The sequence below is a fragment of the Sparus aurata genome, chromosome 9 (genome assembly GCF_900880675.1).
Source record: "Sparus aurata chromosome 9, fSpaAur1.1, whole genome shotgun sequence".
Classification (NCBI taxonomy): Eukaryota; Metazoa; Chordata; class Actinopteri; order Spariformes; family Sparidae; genus Sparus; species Sparus aurata.
Window position 1 is genome coordinate 31,354,578 of NC_044195.1, and position 24,815 is coordinate 31,379,392.

A 24,815-nucleotide genomic window follows, 5' to 3' on the forward strand; every position below is an offset into this window, starting at 1 on the left:
TGGTATCATCCTTACAGAGTGTAGGAGCGTCCTTACAGAGTGTTGGAGAGTCCTTAGAGTGTCCTTACAGAATGTGGTAGCGTCCTTAAAGAGTGTGGGAGAGTCCTTAGTGTGTGGGAGCTTCCTTACAGAGTGTGGGAGCGTCCTTACAGAGTGTGGGCGTGTCCTTACAGAGTGTAGGAGAGTCTGTACAAAGTGTGGGAGAGTCCTAACAGAGTGTGGGAGAGTCCTTACAGAGTGTAGGAGAGTCCGTACAGAGTGTGGGAGTGTCCTTACAGGGTGTGGGAGAGTCCTTAGAGTGTGGGAGCTTCCTTACAGAGTGTGGGAGAGTCCTTACAGAGTGTGGGAGTGTCCTTATGGAGTGTAGGAGTGTGCTTACAGACAAGTGTGAGCTATGAGTTTCAGAATCATTGACCCAAGCGGCCTTCATGTTGGTTGCTAGGTTTAGGTGAGCCCAGGTGTGAATGGTTGCTAAGCTGTCTGAGGAGGGAACTCAGTACAACACTGTAGGTGCTCAGGGCTGCTTTATTTGGTGTTACGTAAAAGTTCTTAAAGCGGTATGAGCTCCCAATGGTCAGAAAACACTCCTGGTCTTAAATAAGCAATAAAATATATATAAATATTAAATGTTTTAAATGCTTCAATGACCACGAAATGTGGAGTCATAACTCTCTAACATGTCCATTAGGGTCACACAAAAAACCAGGTCACGCTTTGTCCTTTGTCCGGATCATCCAGCTCAGCTTAAAGTCACTCAGTTTAACAACGGCTGTCTGAAAGAAAGAAATGGATTCTGGGAGAAAATTAGCTGCTAACTCTGCTGTGGTATGTGACCACACACTAACACACACACACACATACTGAACAGACTGGCGATTGTGAAGGTTTTCTTTATTTAAGAGACCTCATGCAATACAAGCAGAACCAACGTCCTCATATTCAGTGGAGTGCGATTATGACATAAAAACAGATGATTTCTTAATGATTCAATGCTTTTTTTACCTATTCAGCTACAGCTATATATATATATATAAAACACTGATATATATACTGTATATACAGAGAGATATATGTCAGATTCAAGCAGTATGATACAAATGAAATGCAGTGATTGAACTTTATACACAAATCTAAAAAATCTCTCAGAAATTTGACACAAAATGTTAACACTAAGTATTCAAAACGTAAAAAAAACAGCATGGCAACAGTATACACAATCTTTTTTTTGTTGCATTTTTTCGAATTATATATGTATGTAAGTTTATATCGACTGACAGCTAATGTTATTTACATTAAAAATACAAGAGTTATGGCCATGTGTGAGATTCCTGAATCAGCAGACGGGCTGTTTCAAAGAGCTGCTGTGGTGAAGCTCGTGAAAACATGAAAATTAAGCTCCATTCCCTCCGAGTCTGCAGCTCTGCACACCTGCAGACATCCTGCCTCCACCGCCAGATTTCAAGGGAATGGGCAGCTAAGAAAGCGCCCCTCTGTTCTCAGACATCTGCTGTGGCTACTTCGGTTTCCAACCTAAATATTTCTTCTACCCCGCTACCAAAATCTTGGCTAGACCGGCTAGATTTTGTCGTGGGCGTGGTGCGGCTGGTTGCCGACTCGATGCAGCCACACGTGTGCGTTCAACAGCAGTCAAGGCTAATTTACAGTAAGGCGAGAGAAATCACTGAAGGTCAGAGGTGGACAGGAGCTAGTTGTAGCTACGTTAACGACTTTATGTGTGTTTGATCTTAAAGGCGAGATTGTGTAATTTCTGAAATATGAAAATAACAAAATGATTCCTCTAAAAAATGAGAAGCTGAAGTCATAAAACTCAGTTCAATGCACTCAGGGGGTTTAGCTGCTACAGCCTGACTGGGTCTGGTATGACCAGTAGCTAATGGTGGCTAACGTTAGCAAATTTTATGTACAGATATTCTCTGAAACTGACATTAATCCTGTAATTATCTCCGCCAAGGAAGTTATGGTTTTTCGCCCCTGTGCGCTTGTTGGTTTGTCAGCAGAATTACACAAAAACTACTCAGCGGATTTTCACAAAACTTGGATGGAAGATGGGTCCCGGTCCAGAACAGAACTGATTAATTGATTTGTTGTTTGCTCTATAAAATCATTTACTTGCTTTTGTTTTTATCATATCTTTCCCTATTTGTTTATTTGTGCTTTTTCCTGTCTTCTGAATGCAATTTAAAAATGATCTTCGTCTTACTTTTAATGTCATTCTGTATCTCTGTAAAGCACTTTGAATTGCCTTGTGTCTGAAATTAGTTTTCTTCCCTCTCATGAGATACTTTTGAAATGCATTTTCTGGACCAGTCCTGTAGAGCTGTAAACCTTCTGCTGAAGCTTACAGCAGTAAAAACCCGATCGCAGATCCTGTTGGCAGTCTGAAGCGTGAACTGAGATCTGATAAAATCTGCTGACTGGCTGACTCTTGAAGAATGAGGAGGTCATTTTGGGTGAAGTCTGGGTGTTTTTGGATTTCTTCACTGGTACAGTTTTTCCTCCTGAACATGAACATGCGGGCTGAGTGTTACAATATGTGCCTCTTTGTCTTTAAAACCACAATCTCCCCAGAGCAGACGAGGAGCCGATTAGTGATTCAATAAGGGGGGGGGGGGTCAGGACTTCAGCCTTGTGCAAAAATATTGATCAAATGCCTGATCACGTGTTAATGACAGAAGTCAATCACTTAAAGTGCCTGTGTAACAACAATCACGATTGAAAAAATTACTCAAAGGAACATAAAGATCAAAAAAAAGGTGACAAAAATAACACTATTCATGTAAACTAGCAGAAAATAAAGTACAATCTCAGAGCGGGTTAGAAAGGTTCAGATAAACTCGGGTGTATGAAAGCGTTAGTGAACCTACACGTCTACTGTCACCTGATGTAAAAATATATATATTTGGAATGTTTGGTTTCCCTCACTTCCTTTATGCCACTTTGGTAACTGAGAGCGTTATTGGCGAGGGTGCATAGGATTTCTGTCTTATGGCACGACCACACAATACTGACGAAACAGTTATTACAAAAAAACCAACCGTCTGCAGTTCCTGAATAAATACAGTTAATTGCATAACCCTTATAAAGAGACTAGATCCCAGTTTGTGTTTGGTTAGGTATAATCCTGTGAGCTGACAGAGGAGGCTATCAGAGAACAGACACAGCTACAGCACCAATGGAGTCACTGAGAGGTGAGTGTCAGGAAAACAGGGGGCGTTCTGTCTTTTCTGGAGCTTTTCCGTCGACACTTTTGGTCAAACTGTGCTGCGCTGATTTGCGTTTCCATTAAAAGGTTGAAGCGCAGACCTCACGTCCACTTTCCCCTCCTCAAACAAACATTATTCATTTGTACCTTCTGCTGTATTTGACTGTTTCAGCGTGTTTTAGCGCGTTGAGTTCCTGATTTGGCTTCACAATAAAAGCGTTCCAACAACTAAACGAGGGACTTTTATTGTGAAGAATTTGTAGGATTTTAAACTGGTTTATCTCTGAAGTAGCAGAGCCTTGTTAGCGGTGATTCTAACTCGCCACTCCTCTATCACAAGAGTGCATCAGTTAAAGATGCACCTTAAAGCAGGAAGTCCTGCTGTGATGGAAATGCAAATCCCTGCCGCGCTGGTCTGACGTGCTGAGTCAGACCGACTTGTGTACGGAAAAGCCCCTCTGGCGTCTCAGCCGACAGCCGCCTCCCCTGAATCCGAGCCTCAGTGCCTGCTTCCCTGTGAGGTTTCTCCCTCGTTTTTGCCTTTAAGTTAGCTGAAGCACCTTCGAAACATCTTTACAGCTAGATCCAGGCTGTTAGGAGGAGAATATTTTACAGTGCCTTTTCCCCTGATTTCTTTAACAGTACATGTGTGTTTCAAAGAGCGTGGCCTCACAGATGAGACGCCGAGGCTCTCATCTGACTCCCGGACTGAGGGGAGAAAACCTGCCTCATCTAAAACTGTTAGTTGTCTTTGACTGTTAGCTTTCTTCTGCTAATGAGTAATGCTTTGTTAATGGCTATGCATAGCGAGTTAAGTTACCTTCCTCTGGTTTGTGTTAGCATTAGCATTCTGCATGTTAGATGAATAAGCCGCAGGCGTAGGGTAAGGCGTGAGCAGTATGTACCCAGGACAGAGTCTCTTTAACGGGGTTAGACGGTGGTAGGAAGTGAGGGGCTTTCCACCGTCTCCACCTTCTGCTCCGGCGAGCAGCAGAGGAAGAGGCGGCTTCCCAGGCTCTTGAAGGCGAAGCCAAAGTACATGATGTGACCCATGGCCACGAAGGAGACGGAGATGATGACCAGCAGGCCGAACGCCTCCGGGTTCGGGGCCAGAATCACCATGATGAAGTGCAGCAGGTCTAAGAGGTAATTCATGGAGTTCTGGACGCCGTTGATCACACCACGCTCCGACTCGATCACATTCTCCTGGATGAGCTGGGTCACTGTCAGGTCAAAGGACCACAGTCCTGCAGGACAGAGATCAACAGTCAGTCCTGACGCTATTTCTTTACAGCCGCAGTAAAACAACCTGAGAGGGCAACAGTAGCTGTAGCAGCAATTATCAGGCAATAATGCTGGAAGCAAAGGTTGCAAATATTGCTCTGACATCCTGCTGAGGTCTTGTGTGAAATTCTGGTGACTTATGGAAAAGTTTGACCTATGGACCTGCTTATAATTGCCTGAGTCACCTTTAGGAAGTCGTAATCAAGGACACAATCTTTAAAAATTTTATGAAAGGAAGAGAGAAGTGCCAACACAGCAAGGACACTCTAATTTCCTGTCAAATAACAATAACAAACCAATTTAGACGGTGTATCATTTACTTCAGTGCTAATCAATCATCATCTGAACCCTGGAGCCTCAACTCTGCTTCAGAGAAAAATAATATCAAAGTGGAAACCAATGAATTAGACGATGGCCCCACCATAGTCTCATTTGTCCCGCCACACTTTCCCATAACAGCATCAATCATGCTGTTGTTTCTGTAAAACATCTTTCACTCTGAGCCAGTTGGTCTCAAAGTGCACTAGATTGTTGCATTAATCCTTTAAAATGTGCAAAGAAATTTTGGGGAGAGCTCGCCACCAAAGTCTTATGAAATCCTGATGTAAGCACTGAAATACAACTAAATTCAGACTTTGCTTTTGTGCCACGTGCAAAGTGGAGTCGTAATTCTTGAATCACAAAGTCCTCTGATAAAACTCGTCCCATTTGAATAGAACTTTAGTCTTTAATGGAGACTTGAGAGCTGAGAGAAATGGTGCGAGGCTGCACTGACAGGAGACTTCATGTCCGTTGACAGATAAAATAAGGAAGTGAAAGTTCTATAGGCAAAAAATCAAAACGCTGATGGTGTCAAAATTCCACCTACATGATATTGTGCAATCAAAATTTGCTTAATAATGAGAAGCAAAAGAACAACTTAGAAACAACATGATGGTATTAAGATAACTTACCAACTCTAGCAGCAATGACGCCAGCAAACAGCAGACTAACAGACATGTAGGACTGCAGAGGGGGCATCTCTTCAGCCGGTGCAGCAGTAGTAGTGGCGTTCACACCGATGAGAACGCTGGGGAGGCTGTGTTCGGCCTCGGGCAGCGCCTTCTCTCCGATCAGATGTGTGTAGAGGTCCTGGAAGGGCGAGACGCTGAGGTCGAAGGGGCTCCCGGGAGCAAAGACGGAGACGACGCACAACATGAGACAAGCCAGCTGGGCCATGCCTGAGATGAAGCCGGTGCGGATCAGGCCGCACTTCTTGCGGACCCAAGTGAAGGCGACGGTGCCGCAGATTCCCGACACGGCCGAAGCCCCCATCAGCAGGCTGAGGATGGAGCCGTTGAGGCCCTGAGTGTAGGCGTAGCCCGTGGTGATGCAGTCGAAGCCAAGCACCGTCATGTAGAGGAAAGCCAGGGACATGCCGGCGAAGAAGATGTTCTGGTTGTAGTAGGCCACCCAGCCGGCCTTCAAGGTGCGCAGAGGTTCGGTCGCCTGGTAGCAGCAGCCGCGCTGCTTTGTAGAGTCGGGTTTGGTGGCGACTGTCGCTTCATTCATGAGCGGCTGAGACGACTCCTCAGGACTCTGACCGTCCTCCACATCTGTGAAAGGGCAGAAGCACGTTTATCCTCAGACTGTTATCATACCAAAATCTATCATCATACCAATCAAACACAAGTTCTTGTATCTACCTTTCTGGGGGCCGAGCTGCTTGAGCTCCTGCTGCGGCTCCTTCTGACCGGATTTCGTGGCCAGTGCTGGCGTCTTCTGGTAGACCTTCCACAGCAGAGCGTACTCCAGACACATGGAGCACAGATTCCAGCCAGAGATGAAGCCGCAGCCAACGAAATGTGAGCCGAAGGCCATAATCTGACCCACCAGCATGGGAGCCAGGATGTTGGTGAGCTGATCGATAATCCGCACTGTGGCATTCATGTCTGATTGATACAAAAGAGGAAGAAGATGCAAATCAAGTTTCTGTTTTAATAGATTTTTATACTGATATGGCAGCAGGTCAGGGTCACAAAGTTCATCAGGACTATTTTCCATCATGCAGCTGAAAATGAGAGTGAGTCAGCATCCAGGGTCCAAAGTCTGCCCCGCTGGACAGATCTGATAACGGAGTCACGTGAGGACTACATTTGATGATAAGGCAGCTGCGGGTACTAAAAACTGACCTGCCAAACTGCTGCTGTCCTGACCCGCCACCACCACCACCCAGTCCCTCTGGATAGTGATGGAGGTCGCCGTGCTCGCCAGGTTGGCAATGTTAGCGATGGTGATCACCAGGATGTAGCAGGTCGTCTGGGGAAGAAAACACATAAAAAATCAAGTTTGATGTAATTAAGGGGCTGCTTAAAATATAAAAAAATCAATCAGCTGCAGCTGCGTGGAGCACATTACACAAAGTGAAGAGTTTTATAGGGATAAAAATGTGTTTTTGCCAAACAGAAATAGACCTTTCTTCTTTCTTATCTCATCAATCATCTGCAGACTGGACACTTAGGGGCAAATGATATCAATCCACAGGCTAAAATAGTCCCCAACAGATGCACCATTTTCCCCTGTTTGACTAGTTTTTGCTTAAAATCTGCAGTGATCAGCTGTTTTTTTAGACAAAACTGCACATTTATCGCTCATTTTTTAAATTTCAGACCTTCAGGAGGTGCCACTTTGGGCTGAGTGCCAAACAAAAGGTGGAGAAGTCATAAAATATTTAGAGACAGACTAATCAATTTGTTTTTTTTCATGGGATTTGTTAAAATAAATAGTTTTGGACTATTAATATTATCATATCTAGGCACAAAAAGCTGGAAGAGTAGCTACAAAAATCATCAAAACCCATAAAGCTTAATGATAAAACTTGCCTAATAAGTCGTGTAGTCAGTTTTAGGCTCTCTACACTGATTTCACATTCCTTCAGCTGCACCTTGCTCTTTCAGTGATAGGGAAAAATCCTGGCAAACTACCAACATCATCCTTTAAACATGGACATACTGTCAAAAACTTTGCATCTTGACTTGTACACACGATAGTGTCACTATTTCTTGAAAATGCCTCCAGTTTTACTATTATGATGTAAATTCAAGAAGAAACATGTTCTACCTCTAATCTAACTTCCTGAATACAAGTACAGATTTCACCTGATACCAACAACAGAAGACTCACATGTCGTCTTATGCAAACAAGAGAAAAGCAACAGCTCCCTGTTGAGAAAAAATCAATGAGGTTCTCTTAAAATTAACTGCTTAAGAGAAAGCGCACGACAGCTGATATGATACTCGACATGTGACCTCGACTTCTGCTGCAACAGAGAAGCGGCGGTTGACAGACAAACGAGCAAATGTAGCATATTTAATGCAAATACGGCTCGTTGGTCGATATGTTTGCACACAGAAAACACAGCTGCTCCGATCAGAACAAGCCCGGCCACATTTCTGCCTCTCCGTCATGTGACGGGCCTTGAACACAACCTGCTGACTACACAGCCTTCAGCAAGGAGACACTCAATCTCCTGTTTCACCCACTTCTCTCCACCTACACACACAGTCCAACACCAGCCGGCCCTCTAAACACTCTCACATGGTGAAATCCCCCCCTTCGCTTTCTCTGGAGAAGCTAAAGGCGTCCCACAAATGCAGAGTTCAACTCTGGGGACATCCAACCCCCTGTCAACAGAAAGGCTTTTGTGTTTCAACCTGACACCCTGACTGGTCTGTAAACCTGTCAGTCCTGCATGTCGGTCAGCTGCAGAATTAGGTCCACATCTTTGTGGTGAGGTAGCGCTTATGAAGCCACATAGCTCAACAAGTGTAAACAAGTCCTGAGCAAACCACAGACACACATCTTGTCCTGCAGACTTTAAGGACATGTTTGTGTTTAATAACCTCTCATGTTTGGTTTATGAACGTGACTCAGCATTCTTTGTTTTCTCGTGATAATAAATATTATTACAAGTTCAGAAATTAATTAAAAAACATATTAAACTTTAGTTAATGGGTATTTCTCTGTTTAAAAAAAAACAAGTAAATGCTTACATGATTGCTGGAACAGTGGCTGAGCGGTCCTTAAAATAATATTGTTAAATTTCAGGCTTTATTGTGCAACACATTATATACCTCAAATTTTTTATGCCCTCTAAAACACTTCGTAAATACTACGAGTGCCCGACAAAAAACACTATATTTTTGGCCAAATGCCTCAAAATAAATTAGATTAGATTTTCTGGTACTGACCCGGCTCTGGAGCGGGTCAGTAAGCCCTGGGCTGAGGTCGAGGTGAGCCCACTTTGGAATGTGCCAGTGAGCAAAGGACTATTAATCAGTCGTAAAGGTTAATAAGCATCAGCTCCAACTTAATAACGGTCATCCAAACACTGTTTGTAGATAAACTGCACATTATTTATCAACCATTTACAAAGTCTTATAAACATCAGCTGCAACAATTGCTTAATAAACGATTACTCATCATTTTGTGCTGGTTAATGTTTTGGCTCATTGAAATGTTGTAATCTTATTGATTTATTCTGTTTAATGTATAATTTACTGTTTATAGTTGTTACAATTGTTTCTGTCTTTTTGGCTTAAGTCTCTAAATACATTTTGGTTTCTTAATATCCCACGTTTTTCACTTTGAATTACATTTTGATTAGTTTCAACGTTTGATGATGTTTGTTAACTATTAACTGAAGTTTAATTAGCTATAAATGTAACACTTTTTTTAATGATGGTTATGTTTTCATCATGTCTGTTTGTTTGTTGGATCTAAGAGGGGTCTCAGCCTAGAAAAGACCCAGGAACAAAATCATTTAAACAATGTTTTGTCTCTAAAACTTCTTGTTACATGTGCTGTGATTTAAATGAACAAAAACACTAACTTGCAGCCGTATTTGTTCAAAGAATTTAAATTACAGTGTGCACCTAAAAGAAACAGCCAGACTCACCACTTCAACCGGTGTAACAGGTCAGTCTGAAGCTGTGTCAACATTTTTGTTAAATTTCTCAGTGAATAAAACATTAATCTTTTAGATATTTAGGTGGCTTGTATCTATGAATGAGTACAAAAGGAGACTGTTGAGTGCCATTCCAGTTATAAAGTGTCACCAATAATTGTAGTTAAAAAAAGAAAATGTTGAATATCATGAGCATTAATGTATAAAACGAGAAGTTGTGTGATACAACCATATCTGAGAATTTAAATTACAAGTAATCTACTGTCGATTTAAGTTATTGGAACAGTCAAAGGTCTTTGCACTCGTCATGTGAAAGCAGTTCAGCTGGTCATAAATATCATACTGACCGGCGTCCATATCAGTAAAAACTAAGCAAGTTCGATTCCTGAAGTCAGAGTGCTGCACTTGAGGAAAAGCAGCTAAAAAATAATGTTTTTTCAGTGAAAGTCCCCCCATCAGATCCCGTCCAAACAGCCAGTGATCTTACCAGAATCCATCCATTGTAAAGCTCCACAAGCTGTTCTTTGAACTGGAAAACAACCATCAGGAGGATCCCGCACAGGATGACGCAACTGTTCTGGACGAGCAGCGAGGTCTGGGCCACTGTGGAAACACCACGAAGAACATTAGGGACAGAAATCTGATCAAAGACAAGAGATTTCTGTCTGACAAGCTGGTTCATTAGGGCGCTTTAACAAGATGGCCCGGACGCGTCCCCCCCTCCTCCTCTTCCTCCTCCGGCTCCATGACCTGATCCAACAGTGCCAAATTCCTCTACAGGGGGAACATTTAACTTTGAATGTTTGGGCTTTTTAGTCATGACAAACAATCCCTGATGGGCAGATATACTTCTGATTCCTCACCTTTAAGTCTGGGGTTCCTGTCCACCCAGTCCCCAATGATGGCCCCCAGCAGCAGCACGGATCCGGCCACCACCAGCCCGTAGACAGCCGTGAGCAGCAGGCTGTTCCCGTACAGCTCCACCAGGAACACGGCCACGGCGAAGTTCCACATCCTGTCACCCTGGGGATTTAAAAAAAAATATGATTAGTAATCTGCCAGGGAATGACACTTGATCCCAGTGTGGTTGTTTTTTCTTTCTTTCTCCTCACTTTAGGAACATGACATGATATTTATTGTATTGTGTGGTTGAGCCAAACAGGGAAAAAACATGTCATCCTGTATTGTGATGACAGTTTAATAACCACACATAAGGCAGCAATAACACATAAATACATGATGCTGTGTCATTCAAAATAGCCTGTGATGGTGTGTGTGGTTTCTCTTACCCATGTTGACAGAGCATGGCCCATGTAGATCAGGAATTTAGCTGAGGTGAAGAAGTCAGTGATGGAGTCTGTGAAGGGGAACAAACGGTCATGTTACATCTCCATCAGCAAGACATTAACACACCGGTGTCGTGATAATTTATAATAAAAACATGCAGTGACAGTAAACCTACCGCAGCAGGTCTTCTTGGGTGAAGAGGTATCCATCTTAAAGCTGTCCGAGGGTCAAAAAAACAACCGAGTGAATATTGTCTGTTTGCTCTCTCCTCTTTTGTAAGAACCGTTAAAGCAGGTCGACCTACTGCTGCATCACACCGATACACAGATAAAAAAAAAAACGTAAAAACCGGCAGAAACACACGTCTTCCTCCTGATGTCTCCTCTCCAAACTTAGCTAACACTGTAGCTGAAGTCGGAAAGAGATGTTAGTGTGAGCTAAAGAGCCGGAGAGCCTTTTTAAAACGAAGCCGGAGCAGCTCCGTGTCCGACGGTTAGCTCTGTTCTGCTGCCGCTCTGTTTACGTCCCGCCTCCAATATACCCACGCGGTCACGTGACCGGCCGTTATTTACATTGTGTCAAAAACAAGTGCGGTCCTCCTTCACTGGCCCCGCCCCCTCCGTCCCCCTCCGCCCCCCCGCACCGCACCGCAGCTCACCGCAGCGGGCGCTCAAAATAAAAGAAAAGCCAGAAACATATCAGCACAGAAGAAAGGTGTCATTGTCATCAGGAGGGTAAATCTACCTGTTTACCTGCTGTGAGGCTCCCAATCAACACCTGACTGCACCTGTACACAGGACTAGTATTAATACTGCAACTGTACACAGGGCAGGTATTTATACTACTGCTGTACACAGAGCTAGTATTTATACTTTATTAAATGAGTAATAATAATACCGGTACTACACCTGTACACAGGACTAGTATTTATACTGCACATGTACACAGGTCTAGTATTTATACTACACATGTACACAGAGCTAGTATTTATACTGCACCTCTACACAGGGCTAGTATTTATACTACACATCTACACGGAGCTCGTATTTATACTGCACCTGTACACAGGGCTAGTATTTATACTACACATCACATGTACACAGAGCTGGTATTTATACTATACATGTACACAGGGCTGGTATTTATACTACACATGTACACAGAGCTAGTATTTATACTACACATGTACACAGAGCTAGTATTCATACTATACATGTACACAGGGCTGGTATTTATACTACACATGTACACAGGGCTGGTATTTATACTTTATTAAAAGACCAATAATACCTGTAGCTACTACACCTGTACACACTGCTGGTATTTATACTATTGTTTATTTAAAACGTACTAGTAATACCTGTACTACACACTGTGCTGGTATATATACATATATATATATACATATATACATATATATATATATATATATATATATATATATATATATATATATATATATATGTATGTATGTATACATTTACATTTACATTTCAGCCCTAAAAACTGTATATGTACAGTACTGTAATATAAAATTGCTTCCATTAAAAGTACAAAAATAATTATCATACAAACATTATATATCGATGTAGTATATATAATCTTATATCTGTAGAAGTATATGATACATATATTTACATGTTTGTATATAGTTTTTTTTATCTGATTGTTCATAAAGTAAATATATTTAAAATTGTGCTACTTTGGCTTTGATACAACATGAAATCTGCAAAGTAACCAGTAACTAAATTATAACTAACTAAATGTAATAGAGTAAACAGTACAATATTTGTTGTGGTATGGAAGTATAAAGTAGGAGAAAAATGGAAACACTCAAGTAAGTCAATATTTGTTTCCTCATGAACTTCAGGAGAATACAGGCTAAAGGTTGCAAAAGTTCAGATTTATAATAACAAACTGTGTCGCTATTGAAACTCCATTTGATTGATTCAGAGTAATAAAACTCAGATTCAGATGTTTCACAGCTCCTCCTGCCAGATCCAATAATCTGCTTATCATTTAATTACACGCTGCTCTTCCTCTTTACACACAACCTCCACCTGAGAGGTTAAAAATGAGCAAACAGCAGACGAGAGCAGAAAATTTGTTCTGAGAGTTAAACATTAACTGAACTCATCTGTGCATTTGATGCCACACGACACAAATTAAAGCGTTCTGAGTGTTTTTTTTTCCTTCCTTGACCTGTTTACCTAGAAGTCTGTTGCAAGAGACAAAATGTGTACAAATCACACATTTGGATGACTTGCATTTGTTCACCTATGTCAACAGAGGAGAATCACGCCAGTAATTACAGGCTGCAGATGATCCATAAAGAGTAGTAAACACTGGGTCAGTGAGCACATGGCTAATACGGGCACAGAGGACTATAAAAGGCCGTTATCAGCCGAGAGAGACCCTCATTCTCCTCAGACCGACCATGTGATGGAGGATATAACGTGACACATGCATGTATGTGGGTTAGTCTGCCGCGTCTTATCTCTGTTTTAATAGTTCTCTCTCTATCAGCTGCTCCACTTTCTGTTATTCCCTAAAATGTTCTGGAAGCTGAAGTAAGACAACAGAAATGTGCTCCTGTCATCTGAACAACAAACATCCAAACTCGGTCCGAATCCACCCAAAATGACTGTGCTGGAGCCTTCGTGAGAGATTTTCAATGTGGTCGTGTCGATCCACAAAACATTTATTATTACATCCAGACCTGTTGCAACACGCTCTGAAGTACGAGTTTGATTCAGAGCACAATCCCAAGTGTGTTTTTAAAGAAGTTACTGACTACAATGGCTGGAGTTTGGAAACCTTGTGCTGCTTTTACACGCACTAAAATCCACATTTTAGCCTCAAAATGTTGTTTTGCTGATCCAAAAATGAAACTTTATTGTTGTTACATGTGCCTGGTTTATATACATGTTAACATGAAACCAAAAATATTATTGGCAAACATCAATTGGGAAGTTGAAACAGATTTCTACAAAGTAAAATCAATTTATTAAGAATCTATGATATAAAATAAATGGGACCCTCCATCTCTCTCAGGTAACGGGTGCTTGATCCCTGAAATTACATGTTACATCTTGTTTATTTAATCCTGAGCATGAAAATGAAATGTAACAAACTAAATGTGGTTTTACAACATCACTCAGGAACCCATTTCGCCAGAAAAACAATAAATCTTGGGCACAGCATCCCATAAAATCACAGCCAATCATTTTCACTCTGCAGTTTTGTACCGATCAAACACAGAAGCTATGCTGCGTTAATTAATCACCTCTAGAGTTGCTGGTAGGTGGATTTTGTAGCCTCAGGACAGAGCCATGCTAACTGCTTCCATCTGTTTCCTTTCATTATGCTAAGCTAAGCTAGTGGCTGCTGGCTGTAGCTTCAAAGTTAGTGTAAAGTTCACAAAAATGTTCTTTTACTCTTTGTTTTCACTGAACCTTTGCTCTTGTTCTGCTTTTATTTCTTGAGTTTTGGTAGTGTTTCTTTAATTGGCATAGAGAAGTTTTTGACTGAAGTAGTTTTGTAACCTCTGGACAGAGCCATGCTAGCTGTTTCCCCTTGTTTCTAGTCTTTATGCTAAGCTAAGCTAACCAGCTGGTGGTCTTAGCTTCATATTTGGTGTACAGACTTGAGAGTGGTATCAATCTTCTCGTCTAACCATTAATGAGAAAGATATCAAGATTATTTGTCCAAAAAACAGCTTGAAGGCCTTTAGAATGTTATTAAAAACTACCTTTTCACACCATCCAGTCACTATATTTGAACATGCGGCACCATAATTATACATGGCTGCTAATAAATCGTGTTATTTTTAGACGTGTAGATGAAAATAAATACACAAAAGCACTATTTTCTGCCCGGAGCAACACGTCGGCCTGCTGTGCCGTGTGCCATCTCATCGTATGAGGGAGCAGAAGTGACACTCACAGGGAACATAAGCACATATTTTGAGCCCAGCGGTGACAATAGGCCCTTCCATCCCATTGTGATCTATTCAAGGACCACACAGAGAGCTCTCAGCCGTTTGAAAGTCTGCACACACTGAGCTACAAACAGATTACCAGCCACACTATTAGTGGGTCGGTGTGTCAGCCGGTCGGGCTCAGGTACCTGTCATCAGTGGTCAGACGGCTGCTGTGTCATCCTGCGGCCATGTGACCTGCAGGTATGTCTGGGATCCCTTTCACAGCCCGGACAACAAGCTGTGTTTACTTCGGCTAAATCTGTCCTTCCAGGATAAAAATACGAGGATGACTTGCCTCCTGCGGCTGTCAGACGTCAGACAGTTAGAAGCCGCAGCTAAAGTCGGGATGGAGGTGGAGGCAAGGTGTGAAATCTCACCTGAGGGATCAGATTATTCATCTCTTTTTCATGCAGGGCTTCTGGTCTTTTCTGTGCTGAGCTCTTGTTGCAGCAGGGGATAAAAGGCATTATACTAAGCTCAGCTATATTTGAGTTTTAACGAAGGCTGGGCTCTTGAGGTTCACCCACCAAGACCAACAATAGGACACCAGAAACAATGATTATGATTGTCTCCTCTTCCCATTTTTGGAACATAACGGCGCTGCGGTCGTATTGTTTCCATGGGCATCGACTCTGCTTCAACAGAGAACGATAAACATCAAAGGTCACTGTCTGGCCACCTTTCCCCAAAATGACAACCCGTGTTTCCAGGGAATGAAACAGTAAACACCTGACAGCTGTTTCAGATCAATATAACGTTGCAGCTCAGCGGGCAGCGGCCCAACGTGAGACCTCAGACAGGTGTGTTTGTCCATCACACTGCAGCAGCTCTGAAAGGTGCTTGACCGACCGCCGGACAAAGATCAACGTTTGTTTCATCATCCTCTTCACCGTCATTTATCTTCTGCGGTTGTTGACCACCGATGGGACGACGAGGCTCAGGTCAAGATGAATAATGTCATGGGACTGGAGGGTTGTTGGTTTGATTCCCACCATTTATGACAAGACTCAGCAGATATTGGATGTTTTGTTTTGACTTTCTGGTTCAGATTTTAATCATTATCAGATGATTAATAATAGATTTAATTGAATTCTTTGGTTTCTGACAAAATATCTGTTAAAAAACTACACTCCCATCAGGCTCAGGTGTTTATGGCAACACTTTTTAGACTTTGTGTGTTGGTCAACATAAAAATATAGAGCCACATTCTTGATTTATACTTTGGTAACTAGATGTTGTCCTCCAGCTGCTAAAGTGACCAACTAATCACAACTCAACTAAATATATAACAACATTTTGATGCAGAAATGTTACATATTATATCTTTAACACAAATATATATTTTCAGAAGGAACAAGAGTTTCTAAAGCCAGGAGATATTTAGCCTAGCTTAGCACAAAGAGTGGAAACAAGGGGAAACAGCTAGCCTGGCTTTCTCCGGAGGTTAAAAAATCCACCTGCCAGCACCTCGAGAGTTCATAATTATTAATATGTTACATTTGTTTTTTTTAATCCTTTCTAGAAATACAACATAAAAGCACATTTGTTTTAGGTGAAAGAAAGACATAAAAACTGTTCTTTTTAAGCACAGATGTTTGCAGGATGCTACTGATGAGGTCAAATATCTGTTGATGTGAGATTAATAACTAATTAACTAACTTATACAACAAATTGTGTCCTTTAATGTCAGTTTGCTTATTCAGTGATGAAAAACAAAGAGAGTTTGTTAATTTGGTTTGTTTAGGCAAAAAAAAAAATCATTCAATAAAGAAATTTCTCTTTGGATTAAAAAGTCTTCCCTAAAACTGCGGAGTGAACCTTTATTGTTCTGAAATGACTCAGCGAACTCTCAGTCGCTTCCATATTTTACTTCCAGCGGCCTCGTCTTGACCACAGGAGGGTTCATTTCCTCATTTCTCTTATCGGCTGAGTCAGTTTTCCCCCATGTTGGAAGCAGAAACATGAGAACTAAATCCATATGACTTGAACCGACAGGAAAAAAATTATTCTTGCCGTGTGACTTCGAACAGGATGAAACAGGAGCTGACACTGACTCTGATCACGTTGTCTAAAAGTAAAACAACTGTGTAGACAGATAACTAACAAGAAAAAGAAGTGAAATACCACATGTGTGTTTGAATGTTTGTGATAAACTGACAGATAACATGTTCCTTTATGTGTTGATAAAATTCTCCTATTGCTCAAGATAAATAAACTAAATCCTCCTGGACATGCTGGAAAACACGTCGTCACAAAGATAAGAGCGAGCTGGTTTCTACACAACTCATCTCTGAAGTAGTTAAATAAGGTTTTCAATGCAGGACGTTTGTATGTAATGGAGTTTTTTCACAGTGTGGTATTAGTACTACCACATGAGTACCTGAGTAAAGAATCTGAATACTTCTATCATTACTTTCCCTTCAAAGCATTTCCTCAAGTGATTAACTGTGATATAAATATAAACTGCACGTTCTGCACAGCTCAACCTGAAACTGTGAAAACTATGAAAATATAGAGAAATGTTTCCTAATTTAATACTGATCCTTTTTTTTTTTTTTTTTTTTTTTTTTTACAAGATCTTGCATTGTTATTGTATTGTTATTTTTGGACTCTTAAACTGTAATAAAGAAAAAAATGAGGAAAAGGCACATCTCATAAATATTGATTATGTTACTGCCATCATCACTGCTGCCTCATTTGTGGTCGCCCTTTGTCGTTATTTACTTTTTTATATGAGTTTTAAATCATCAAATAGTTTGACATGTGCAGTTTATTAAAAAAATTATGAAAAAATAAACTTGTGCCTCCTGTATATCTTAACTTTAGCCTCCTGAAGAGACCTTATCTTTTGTTTTAATGATGATGTAATCACGCATTTAATACTAATACAATTCTAATTTTCTATTTTAATTTTAATTTTTCACACACACTTTATCTAAATATGTGAAATTGGGATCTAGAAGCTGAAAATAATAAATACTGTAGTGTCCACCGCCGACCTGCAGGGGGCGGTGACGTCACACGGTTCAGCCCTCCGTACCCGGAAGTGCTTTCCAGGCTGTCGGACGTGCACGGTGTTTACACTGACGTTAGCTAGCTTCACCTACACGAGTATTAACTCTGAACTTTATTTATCTACGTTTTTTCGGCCAACATGTCTTCTGACGAGACATTTGAGGGACAGTCTGCACTGAAGGAGGAACTCAACAAAAAGGTAAAAAGGTTTAAGCGTTCGTAGCGCCAACGTTAGCAACAAACATTAGCCGGTGAACGTGTAGCTAGCTTAGCAAATCTGATTGTGGGGTACAAATATACGTTTATGTTTCAGTGTTAATGACTCTTTTCGTCCTGAAATTGTTGCCTGAATTATTTATAATTTTATCAGCTCGGTGACTTGATTCTCGTTGTTAACTTTTCAGATAAAGGAGCAGAAGATTGTGCTGGACGAGCTCTCCAACCTGAAGAAAACCAGAGTGAGTTTTGGTCTTATTTAACTTTATTGAAAGAATGTAATTGAATTAATGTAATACAGGGAGAACAACAAACACGTTGGTCATCATAAAGGCTGCAGAGTTTGGTAATATATACAAATAAATGATGAATTATAAAACAGAAAGATAGTGAGTCAATTAAATTGTTGAAAAGGTAAAAGAAACGTAAGAGAAGAAAAAAAATTAACAAAGAATAATTAAGGAAACATCCAACATTTACCAGAAATTCAAATATTCATTTATTATGCTTTCGCAATTATGAATATGTGTAAAGGACTTAAACTGCCAAATAAAAAAATAGACAAATATGTCAATAAATGCACCAACATATCACATTAAACATAAATTGTGAGCATTAATTGATATGTAAAATTTGAGATAAATATACATATTACTCCATAACATTGTTGTTTGTTAATTGTCTAGTTTGAGGTAAAATAATCAAAAGAATATCCAAGCTCTTGTTGTTTTCTTTTGCTTCCTTTCCTCCCTCAGCAGTTTGTGTATCTTTGTGTGTATTAATGCACATTTTGTATTTATTTTTTCTCAGAAAGTTTACATCCAGCAGAGGAACAGCAACGTCTTCTTCCTAGGAGACAGAAGTCAGACACTGAGTTCGTGCAAAAGTGAGTTGAGAGCTGCAAACATGATGAAAAAGAGCTTATCAGAGTTAGCAATAAGTTAATTTACACCTGTAGTCCGTGTGCAGAAGACAACACAACATCTATGTCATGAAAATTAACACTATAGTAACAATATAAAACATAATCACTTTAAATATACCGATATGTATTTTCTGTCTACAGAGGAGCTGGATATCATGAAAAAGGAGCTGCAGGATTTGTAAGACCGACCTTCACCCTTAACAATGTGCGGCATCTTTTGTCTGTTGACTTTAACGCCCTCTCAGTTTGAGAGGGACAAAACAGTTCATGAACATTTGAAGAGAAGAGGACCCAACCTGAGCCAGGACCTCACAGTTAGAGGTTCCTGTTATCAGTGTTTATTCTCTGCTCACGTCCTTCACATGAGAGGCCTTCTAACACCTCAGCCGGTTGAGGACAACGCTGGGAATGTGCTCGAGTGGAACGGGGAGATTTTCGGAGGTCTTCCAGTGAAGCAAGAGGAAAATGACACCACTGTTGTCTCGCAGCGGTTGTCAACCTGCAGCAGCCCTTCAGAGATTCTATCAGTTCTGTCCTCTATACGAGGACCGTGGGGGTTTGTTTACTACCAGAAGGCTGGAGATTACCTCTGGTTTGGGAGAGACTTCTTTGGCAGACGGAGTTTGTTGTGGAGATTTGATACAGAGCTGAACGCCTTGACTCTGACTTCTGTGGCAGCCCGTGGTTCTGGATCTGATCAGGCAGTTTGGCAGGAAGTCCCAGCTGCTGGTGTGTACAGGATTGACCTGAATGCGACTGCAGAATCCGGATCTGTGATGTTTGAGGTTTATCCCTGGGCTGATGGAGGAACTGAATGAAGTCTCGAGCTGCTGTGAAACCATATTAGGATCTGTTCCCAGCGGCTGCACTGCTGTGATGAATCAGTCCGGCCTCTTTCTCCCCACACCTGTGCTTCCTCTGAATACAACCATCCCGACATCGTTAAATGAGACAGAAGATCATCAAAACTCATGTGTTAAAGATCTGGAGCAGCTGTTTGCAAGCAAAGACAAAAATAATGAGGTGAACCGACTTATTGATGTTCTCAGTGAGGCTGTAAGGCGACGAGTTCAGGCTCTGCCACTCAGGGAACAAGATGTCTCCCTTCCTGATGAGCAGGCGAGTGTTGCTTTACTTTTCTCAGGGGGGATCGATTCAATGATCCTGGCTGCTTTAGCTGACCGTCACATACCTGCTCATCAGCCAATAGACCTTCTCAATGTAGCGTTTAAACTCCAGGAGCCAAAGAAGCAGAAGGAGTCTGCAAACAAACACAAAAAACACAATAATAAGCCAAAAACTGACGCAGCTGACTCTCGGACATCCAGTCCGTTTGATGTTCCAGACAGAATTACAGGAAAAGCCGGGCTCAAGGAATTACAAGACTTGAATCCTGAGAGAAAGTGGAATTTTGTTGAAATTAACGTGACGCAGGAGGAGCTGCAGAAAATGCGCGAGGAACGGATCTGTCATTTGGTTTACCCGCTGGATACGGTGCTGGATGACAGTATCGGATGTGCCGTGTGGTTCGCAGCGAGAGGGGCAGGGATCATCATGGAGGACTGCGACCAGAGGGCCTTCACATCCTCAGCAAAGGTGGAATACAAACATCAGACTTCTGTGCTTTATTTACCTTATTGTTCAATCCAGAAGATTTGATCACAAACCAAACAAAAAAAGGTTCTACATTGAGCTATTTTTCTGTTTCTCCTCTGTGACTGCAGGTAATTCTGACAGGAATCGGAGCGGACGAGCAGCTAGCAGGTTACTCCAGACACAGAGTCCGATTTAAGACGTCTGGATTTGAGGGACTGATTCAGGAACTGGCCATGGAGCTGGGCAGGATCTCCTCCAGGAATTTGGGCCGAGATGACCGAGTGATCGGAGACCACGGGAAAGAGGCGAGGTGAGTGTGATACCAGAGCCTGATGTGATTGGATGATGTCTATATGCTATGGTTAAACGCAAAAGGTATTTGGTTATTTTCAAAGCAAAATTTGCATTTTGTGTGATCTGGCGCCCCCAGTAGGTCCTGAATACAACAGCACTGTCGTAAATACAATCCAGGTCTGTAACAATCTGTCAAATTCCCTCAATATGGTTTTGAGAGCCTTATGAGAATTAGGCAGATGGATTTACAACACAAAAACATATTGCCTGCAGGCGAGGAGTCATAATACGTGGAAGCAGATTCCAAAAAACAGTAAATCCCTCCTTTGTGTGGAGTATGCTCCTTTCTTTAGTCTTGGCATTGTGACATCGAGCCAGCATGAACAACGCCAGGACTCTGAAACTGAAGCTGCTACATGGAATTCAGCCATCATTCATTTCATTATTCATACTTGTGTTTTTTTAGCTGTAACATGTTGAGATGTTTTCTGTTAAAGAAGCCCATCATGCCAGTGAAGGAACATTAACCACGCTCTGACATATAATATCTTGAAATAAACTGTGACAGACTTCATCTTGTCAAATAGTGAGATCTGTCTGATGGAACAGAGCAAGAAGAGAAATTAAGTTTTAGGAATCAACTTTTTCTTTTGAGGCTAAAAGATTTCAGATATCAGAAGAAGTTCCTTTGATGACATTTATTTGTTTCTGTCCAAATCAGGAAAGTTTTTATTTTAAGGCCAAAGTGAGGTCTGTTTGTTTACAGTATGTCCAATGACAGATGAACATCCTTTCACCTCCACATTAGTCTTGAACTGATCCAACTCTTGACTGCAGATTTCCCTACTTGGACGAGGACGTGGTGAGCTACTTGAACTCTCTTCCCGTGTGGGACAAAGCAGATCTGTCACTCCCTCGAGGCGTCGGGGAGAAACTCCTCCTGAGACTGGCGGCGAAGCAGCTCGGCCTTGGCCAATCAGCTGTCCTGCCCAAGAGAGCCATGCAGTTCGGCTCCCGCATCGCAAAGATGGAGGACAAACGAGAAAAGGCCTCAGACAAATGCACAAGACTCCTCACCGGATAGACAAAATCGTTGGTTATAATGAAAGAATATAAAAATCATTTTAATAGAAAAATATTACTTATAAAATGATGTACAATTAATATTTACAGTTAAAATTCTTGATTTGCTGTTAGAGATTCTTGAAGCTGATCATTTGATTGTCTTTGTGCTCATCTTGTACTTTTTTAAACACGCCACAATAAATATGGTGGTTTTGTCCATCTGTGTGTCCTCTACACCATGTAAGACTCAACATCCTGAAGTTGTTCTCTGAAGTAAAGATCACATTCAATATAAGAAGGAAGGTTTCCAACATCGAACCGGCCAGAGATCTGATAGACGTAAACCGGCTTCCTGAAAGACAAAGAAACAACGAAAACAATTCTATTTATTACGAAATACACAAACAGATTAAACTCAAAGAATCTTAGTTTCAGCTGAGTATTTTCATCACTTTACATGTGTGAAAAATGACCATCTGCCTGTCACAAAGCAGGATTACAATATTATTTCCTGAGTGAAACCTGGCCTGCAGCCTCTCGAGGGTCCAGCAGAACTTACCTTGGAATGAGCCAAGACACAAAGTTTCCTGGAGCATCTTTCTCTTCAATCGGAGCCTCCTGAGGAAGTGAAAAGTTGTGAAAATTAAATAAAAACACAACTGGGTCTGAATTCACATCACATGTAGGACTTGACAAATGTACCTTCTTTTCCTCGATGAAAGTGTCCAGCAGAGGAAGGCTGTTCTTCGAAAACACGTAGAAACAGGGACACTGAAAAACAAAAAAGTTATTAGCTGAAAGTTTGATCATCAGGTATGAAGTGTGAACACATGGACTGTGTTTGTTGGGCATCATGTAACATGTCGATTGGAAGCCTGTCAAGACCTCAACCTTATCTTTTGAACCAATGAGCTTTGTTCAGTGTTTGTGGTGAACTTACAGCTCTCCTCGACTTCGTCTCAGTAGGAAGAGGTTTCTCCTTCATACAGAGGACGCGCAGGTCACCGTCTACTTCCAATATTCCATATTTACGAGTTTCTATAAAGACACACGAACAGAACAAAAAACAGTTAACAGCTTCTGTAAGGTTAAACTTGAAGCCTGATTTCTTCTCTGTCTGCTTTTTTAAACTCACCCTCATCTTTGCACTGGTACGACAGCACCAGGCAGCTGTCCTCACACTTCGCCTGGTGGTTAGAAAACGTCTCTTTCACTTTACTGAGGCTGAAATCTTCTTTGAACAGGGTGTCACTGTGGATGGAAAAGAAGCTGCATCAGTTGGAGAAACAGACCTTGAATTCACAGCTAAAACAACATCTCTGTGACGTCATATTGATCATGTTAACTCAGTGAACTCACCCCCCAATCACCAAGACATGGTCGTCTATCTTGAAGTGCTTCACTGCTAGTTGCAGACAGGCCACAGCACCAAGACGCCCCTGATGGAAGGAAGAAAGTTGACTTAATGAAGAGATTTAATCATAATCAGCAAAGTACAAGCTTGCTTTACTGTACTTGAATCTGAGTTACTGAGCCAGAGGATGGTATAAAAAGACGATAAGTTGTAAAAACAATTGTTGTAAAGTTGCGTTTACCTCGTTGGTTGTTGTCTGATCATTAAGAATCTTGACATTTGTGAAATTTGACGCCCACTCCTCAAATGCAGCGTGATAAACTGCGTTAGTCTGTGGAGAGAACAACAGGAAGAGATTAACAGGAGCAGAGAGGGTCGTTATTCTCAGTTCAGGTTTAAACTTTATTTTCTCAATTAAACAATTTGTTGTTTTCACTATAAAATGTCAAAAAAAAAATGTCGATCAGTGTTTCCTAAAGCCCAAGATGTCATCCTCAAATGTCTTGTTTTGTTCACAACCGGAAGATATTCAGTTTACTGTCATGGAGGAAGAAAAGAAACCAGAACATTCTCACATTTAAGAAGTTGGAATCAGAGAATTGCTTGTAAAAAAAAATCTACCAAAACTATCAATATAGATTGCGATTAATGTAATAGTTGACAAGTAATCTATTAACCATCAGGCTGTGGTTATATTTGAGACGTCTGCCATGATTTTTTACTACATAAACATTTGTACTGGACACAAAGTTTATATGCAAAATATGCTCAAACTAGTAATCATAATACATTATTGCTCATTTAAGAGTGTAATGATTATTTTACACTATTATTATTGATGCAATAACATGCAAATATTTTAATATTTTCAACTTCAATTTAATGCTTTTAAAGAACTTTTCAAGAACATTTTTTGACACATTAAAGACTGACTTTTGTACAAATCATCTTTATCTTGCTCGAGCACTTCAGATAAGTATAAATGTATGTAGTCTATGTACGTGGTCCTGTGCAGAGATATGTTTTAATTAGGAACATGGTTATCAAGGTGAGTTAATCTACATTTTTGCCAACAGCTACGTGCAAGTGTAAAGTAAACAACTAGAAAAAAGCAACTCAAAATTCAAAGATCATTGTTAATGTAGAGGCAGCATTATATTAACAACTGGTCATAGTTTTGGTGACAAAAAAATAATCATTAACATCTATTTTAATTTAGATTTGAGTGACTATTGTAGCTGTCAGTCACTAAAGTTACCTACGACAACATAGATGGAGTCCACACAGCCGGAGGCGGTCAGAGCTTGGACCCAGTGAGAGACCAGAGCACACCGTCCCACCGGCAGCAGAGGCTTGGCGGTACCGGCCAGGTGAGCGAACCTCCCGCTGCTGTCAGCCAACACGTCCCTCTGGAGCCTGGTCCCATAACCGGCGGCGAGAATTACAGCCTTCATTTAAAGTCTGGACCGACACGACGCTCACTTGTTAGCTGTGTTAGCTTTGTTAGCACTGTTAGCTTTATTGACGGTTAACAAGATAAAAACACGTAGGACAGAAAAGTTAGCAAACGTTCCGATAACTAACCAGATCCTGACTCATCTCGCGAGATTACCCACCGGGCAACGGTCA

The 24,815-nt window shown here is 41.2% G+C and overlaps 4 protein-coding genes across 4 annotated transcripts; 2 read left to right on the top strand and 2 right to left on the bottom strand.

The window, feature by feature from the left end:
* Positions 1 to 874: 874 nt before the first annotated feature.
* Positions 875 to 11,273, bottom strand: LOC115587844 (solute carrier family 40 member 1-like). The gene is made up of 8 exons (XM_030427907.1): positions 10,915 to 11,273; positions 10,742 to 10,809; positions 10,316 to 10,475; positions 9,940 to 10,055; positions 6,679 to 6,805; positions 6,193 to 6,438; positions 5,461 to 6,102; positions 875 to 4,470 (listed from the first exon to the last, which is right to left on the bottom strand). Exons 1-8 carry the CDS (start codon positions 10,946 to 10,948, stop codon positions 4,154 to 4,156), a joined length of 1,710 nt encoding a protein of 569 aa, XP_030283767.1. The 5' UTR covers positions 10,949 to 11,273; the 3' UTR covers positions 875 to 4,153.
* Positions 11,274 to 17,748: 6,475 nt separating this feature from the next.
* asdurf (ASNSD1 upstream open reading frame) lies at positions 17,749 to 19,160 on the top strand. The gene is made up of 4 exons (XM_030427960.1): positions 17,749 to 17,935; positions 18,141 to 18,194; positions 18,763 to 18,838; positions 19,019 to 19,160. Exons 1-4 carry the CDS (start codon positions 17,876 to 17,878, stop codon positions 19,057 to 19,059), a joined length of 231 nt encoding a protein of 76 aa, XP_030283820.1. The 5' UTR covers positions 17,749 to 17,875; the 3' UTR covers positions 19,060 to 19,160.
* On the top strand, positions 19,081 to 22,051 carry LOC115587842 (asparagine synthetase domain-containing protein 1-like). The gene is given in 4 exon segments (XM_030427905.1): positions 19,081 to 19,706; positions 19,708 to 20,473; positions 20,602 to 20,783; positions 21,605 to 22,051. Coding segments are annotated over 4 exon segments (1,821 nt in total). The 3' UTR covers positions 21,852 to 22,051.
* LOC115587867 (mannose-1-phosphate guanyltransferase) lies at positions 21,451 to 24,802 on the bottom strand. Its single transcript, XM_030427941.1, has 8 exons — positions 24,449 to 24,802; positions 23,428 to 23,517; positions 23,192 to 23,271; positions 22,968 to 23,083; positions 22,773 to 22,870; positions 22,535 to 22,603; positions 22,392 to 22,450; positions 21,451 to 22,184 (listed from the first exon to the last, which is right to left on the bottom strand). The coding sequence occupies exons 1-8, from the start codon at positions 24,638 to 24,640 to the stop codon at positions 22,064 to 22,066; spliced, it is 825 nt and encodes a 274-aa protein (XP_030283801.1). The 5' UTR covers positions 24,641 to 24,802; the 3' UTR covers positions 21,451 to 22,063.
* Positions 24,803 to 24,815: the final 13 nt, after the last annotated feature.

Excerpts from the sequence above, each read along its gene's own strand:
- LOC115587844 (XM_030427907.1), bottom strand. The coding sequence starts at position 10,948 with ATGGATACCTCTTCACCCAAGAAGACCTGCTGCG. Across the intron at positions 10,056-10,315 it reads CAGGAACCCCAGACTTAAAG|TGGCCCAGACCTCGCTGCTC; the intron begins GTGAGGAATCAG and ends GTGTTTCCACAG. Across the intron at positions 4,471-5,460 it reads CGTCATTGCTGCTAGAGTTG|GACTGTGGTCCTTTGACCTG; the intron begins GTAAGTTATCTT and ends TCTGTCCTGCAG.
- asdurf (XM_030427960.1), top strand. The coding sequence starts at position 17,876 with ATGTCTTCTGACGAGACATTTGAGGGACAGTCTGCACTGAAGGAGGAA. Across the intron at positions 18,195-18,762 it reads CCAACCTGAAGAAAACCAGA|AAAGTTTACATCCAGCAGAG; the intron begins GTGAGTTTTGGT and ends ATTTTTTCTCAG. Across the intron at positions 18,839-19,018 it reads GACACTGAGTTCGTGCAAAA|AGGAGCTGGATATCATGAAA; the intron begins GTGAGTTGAGAG and ends TTCTGTCTACAG.
- LOC115587867 (XM_030427941.1), bottom strand. The coding sequence starts at position 24,640 with ATGAAGGCTGTAATTCTCGCCGCCGGTTATGGGACCAGGCTCCAGAGG. Across the intron at positions 22,604-22,772 it reads AGACGAAGTCGAGGAGAGCT|TGTCCCTGTTTCTACGTGTT; the intron begins GTAAGTTCACCA and ends TTTGTTTTTCAG. Across the intron at positions 22,451-22,534 it reads CTTTCATCGAGGAAAAGAAG|GAGGCTCCGATTGAAGAGAA; the intron begins GTACATTTGTCA and ends TCACTTCCTCAG.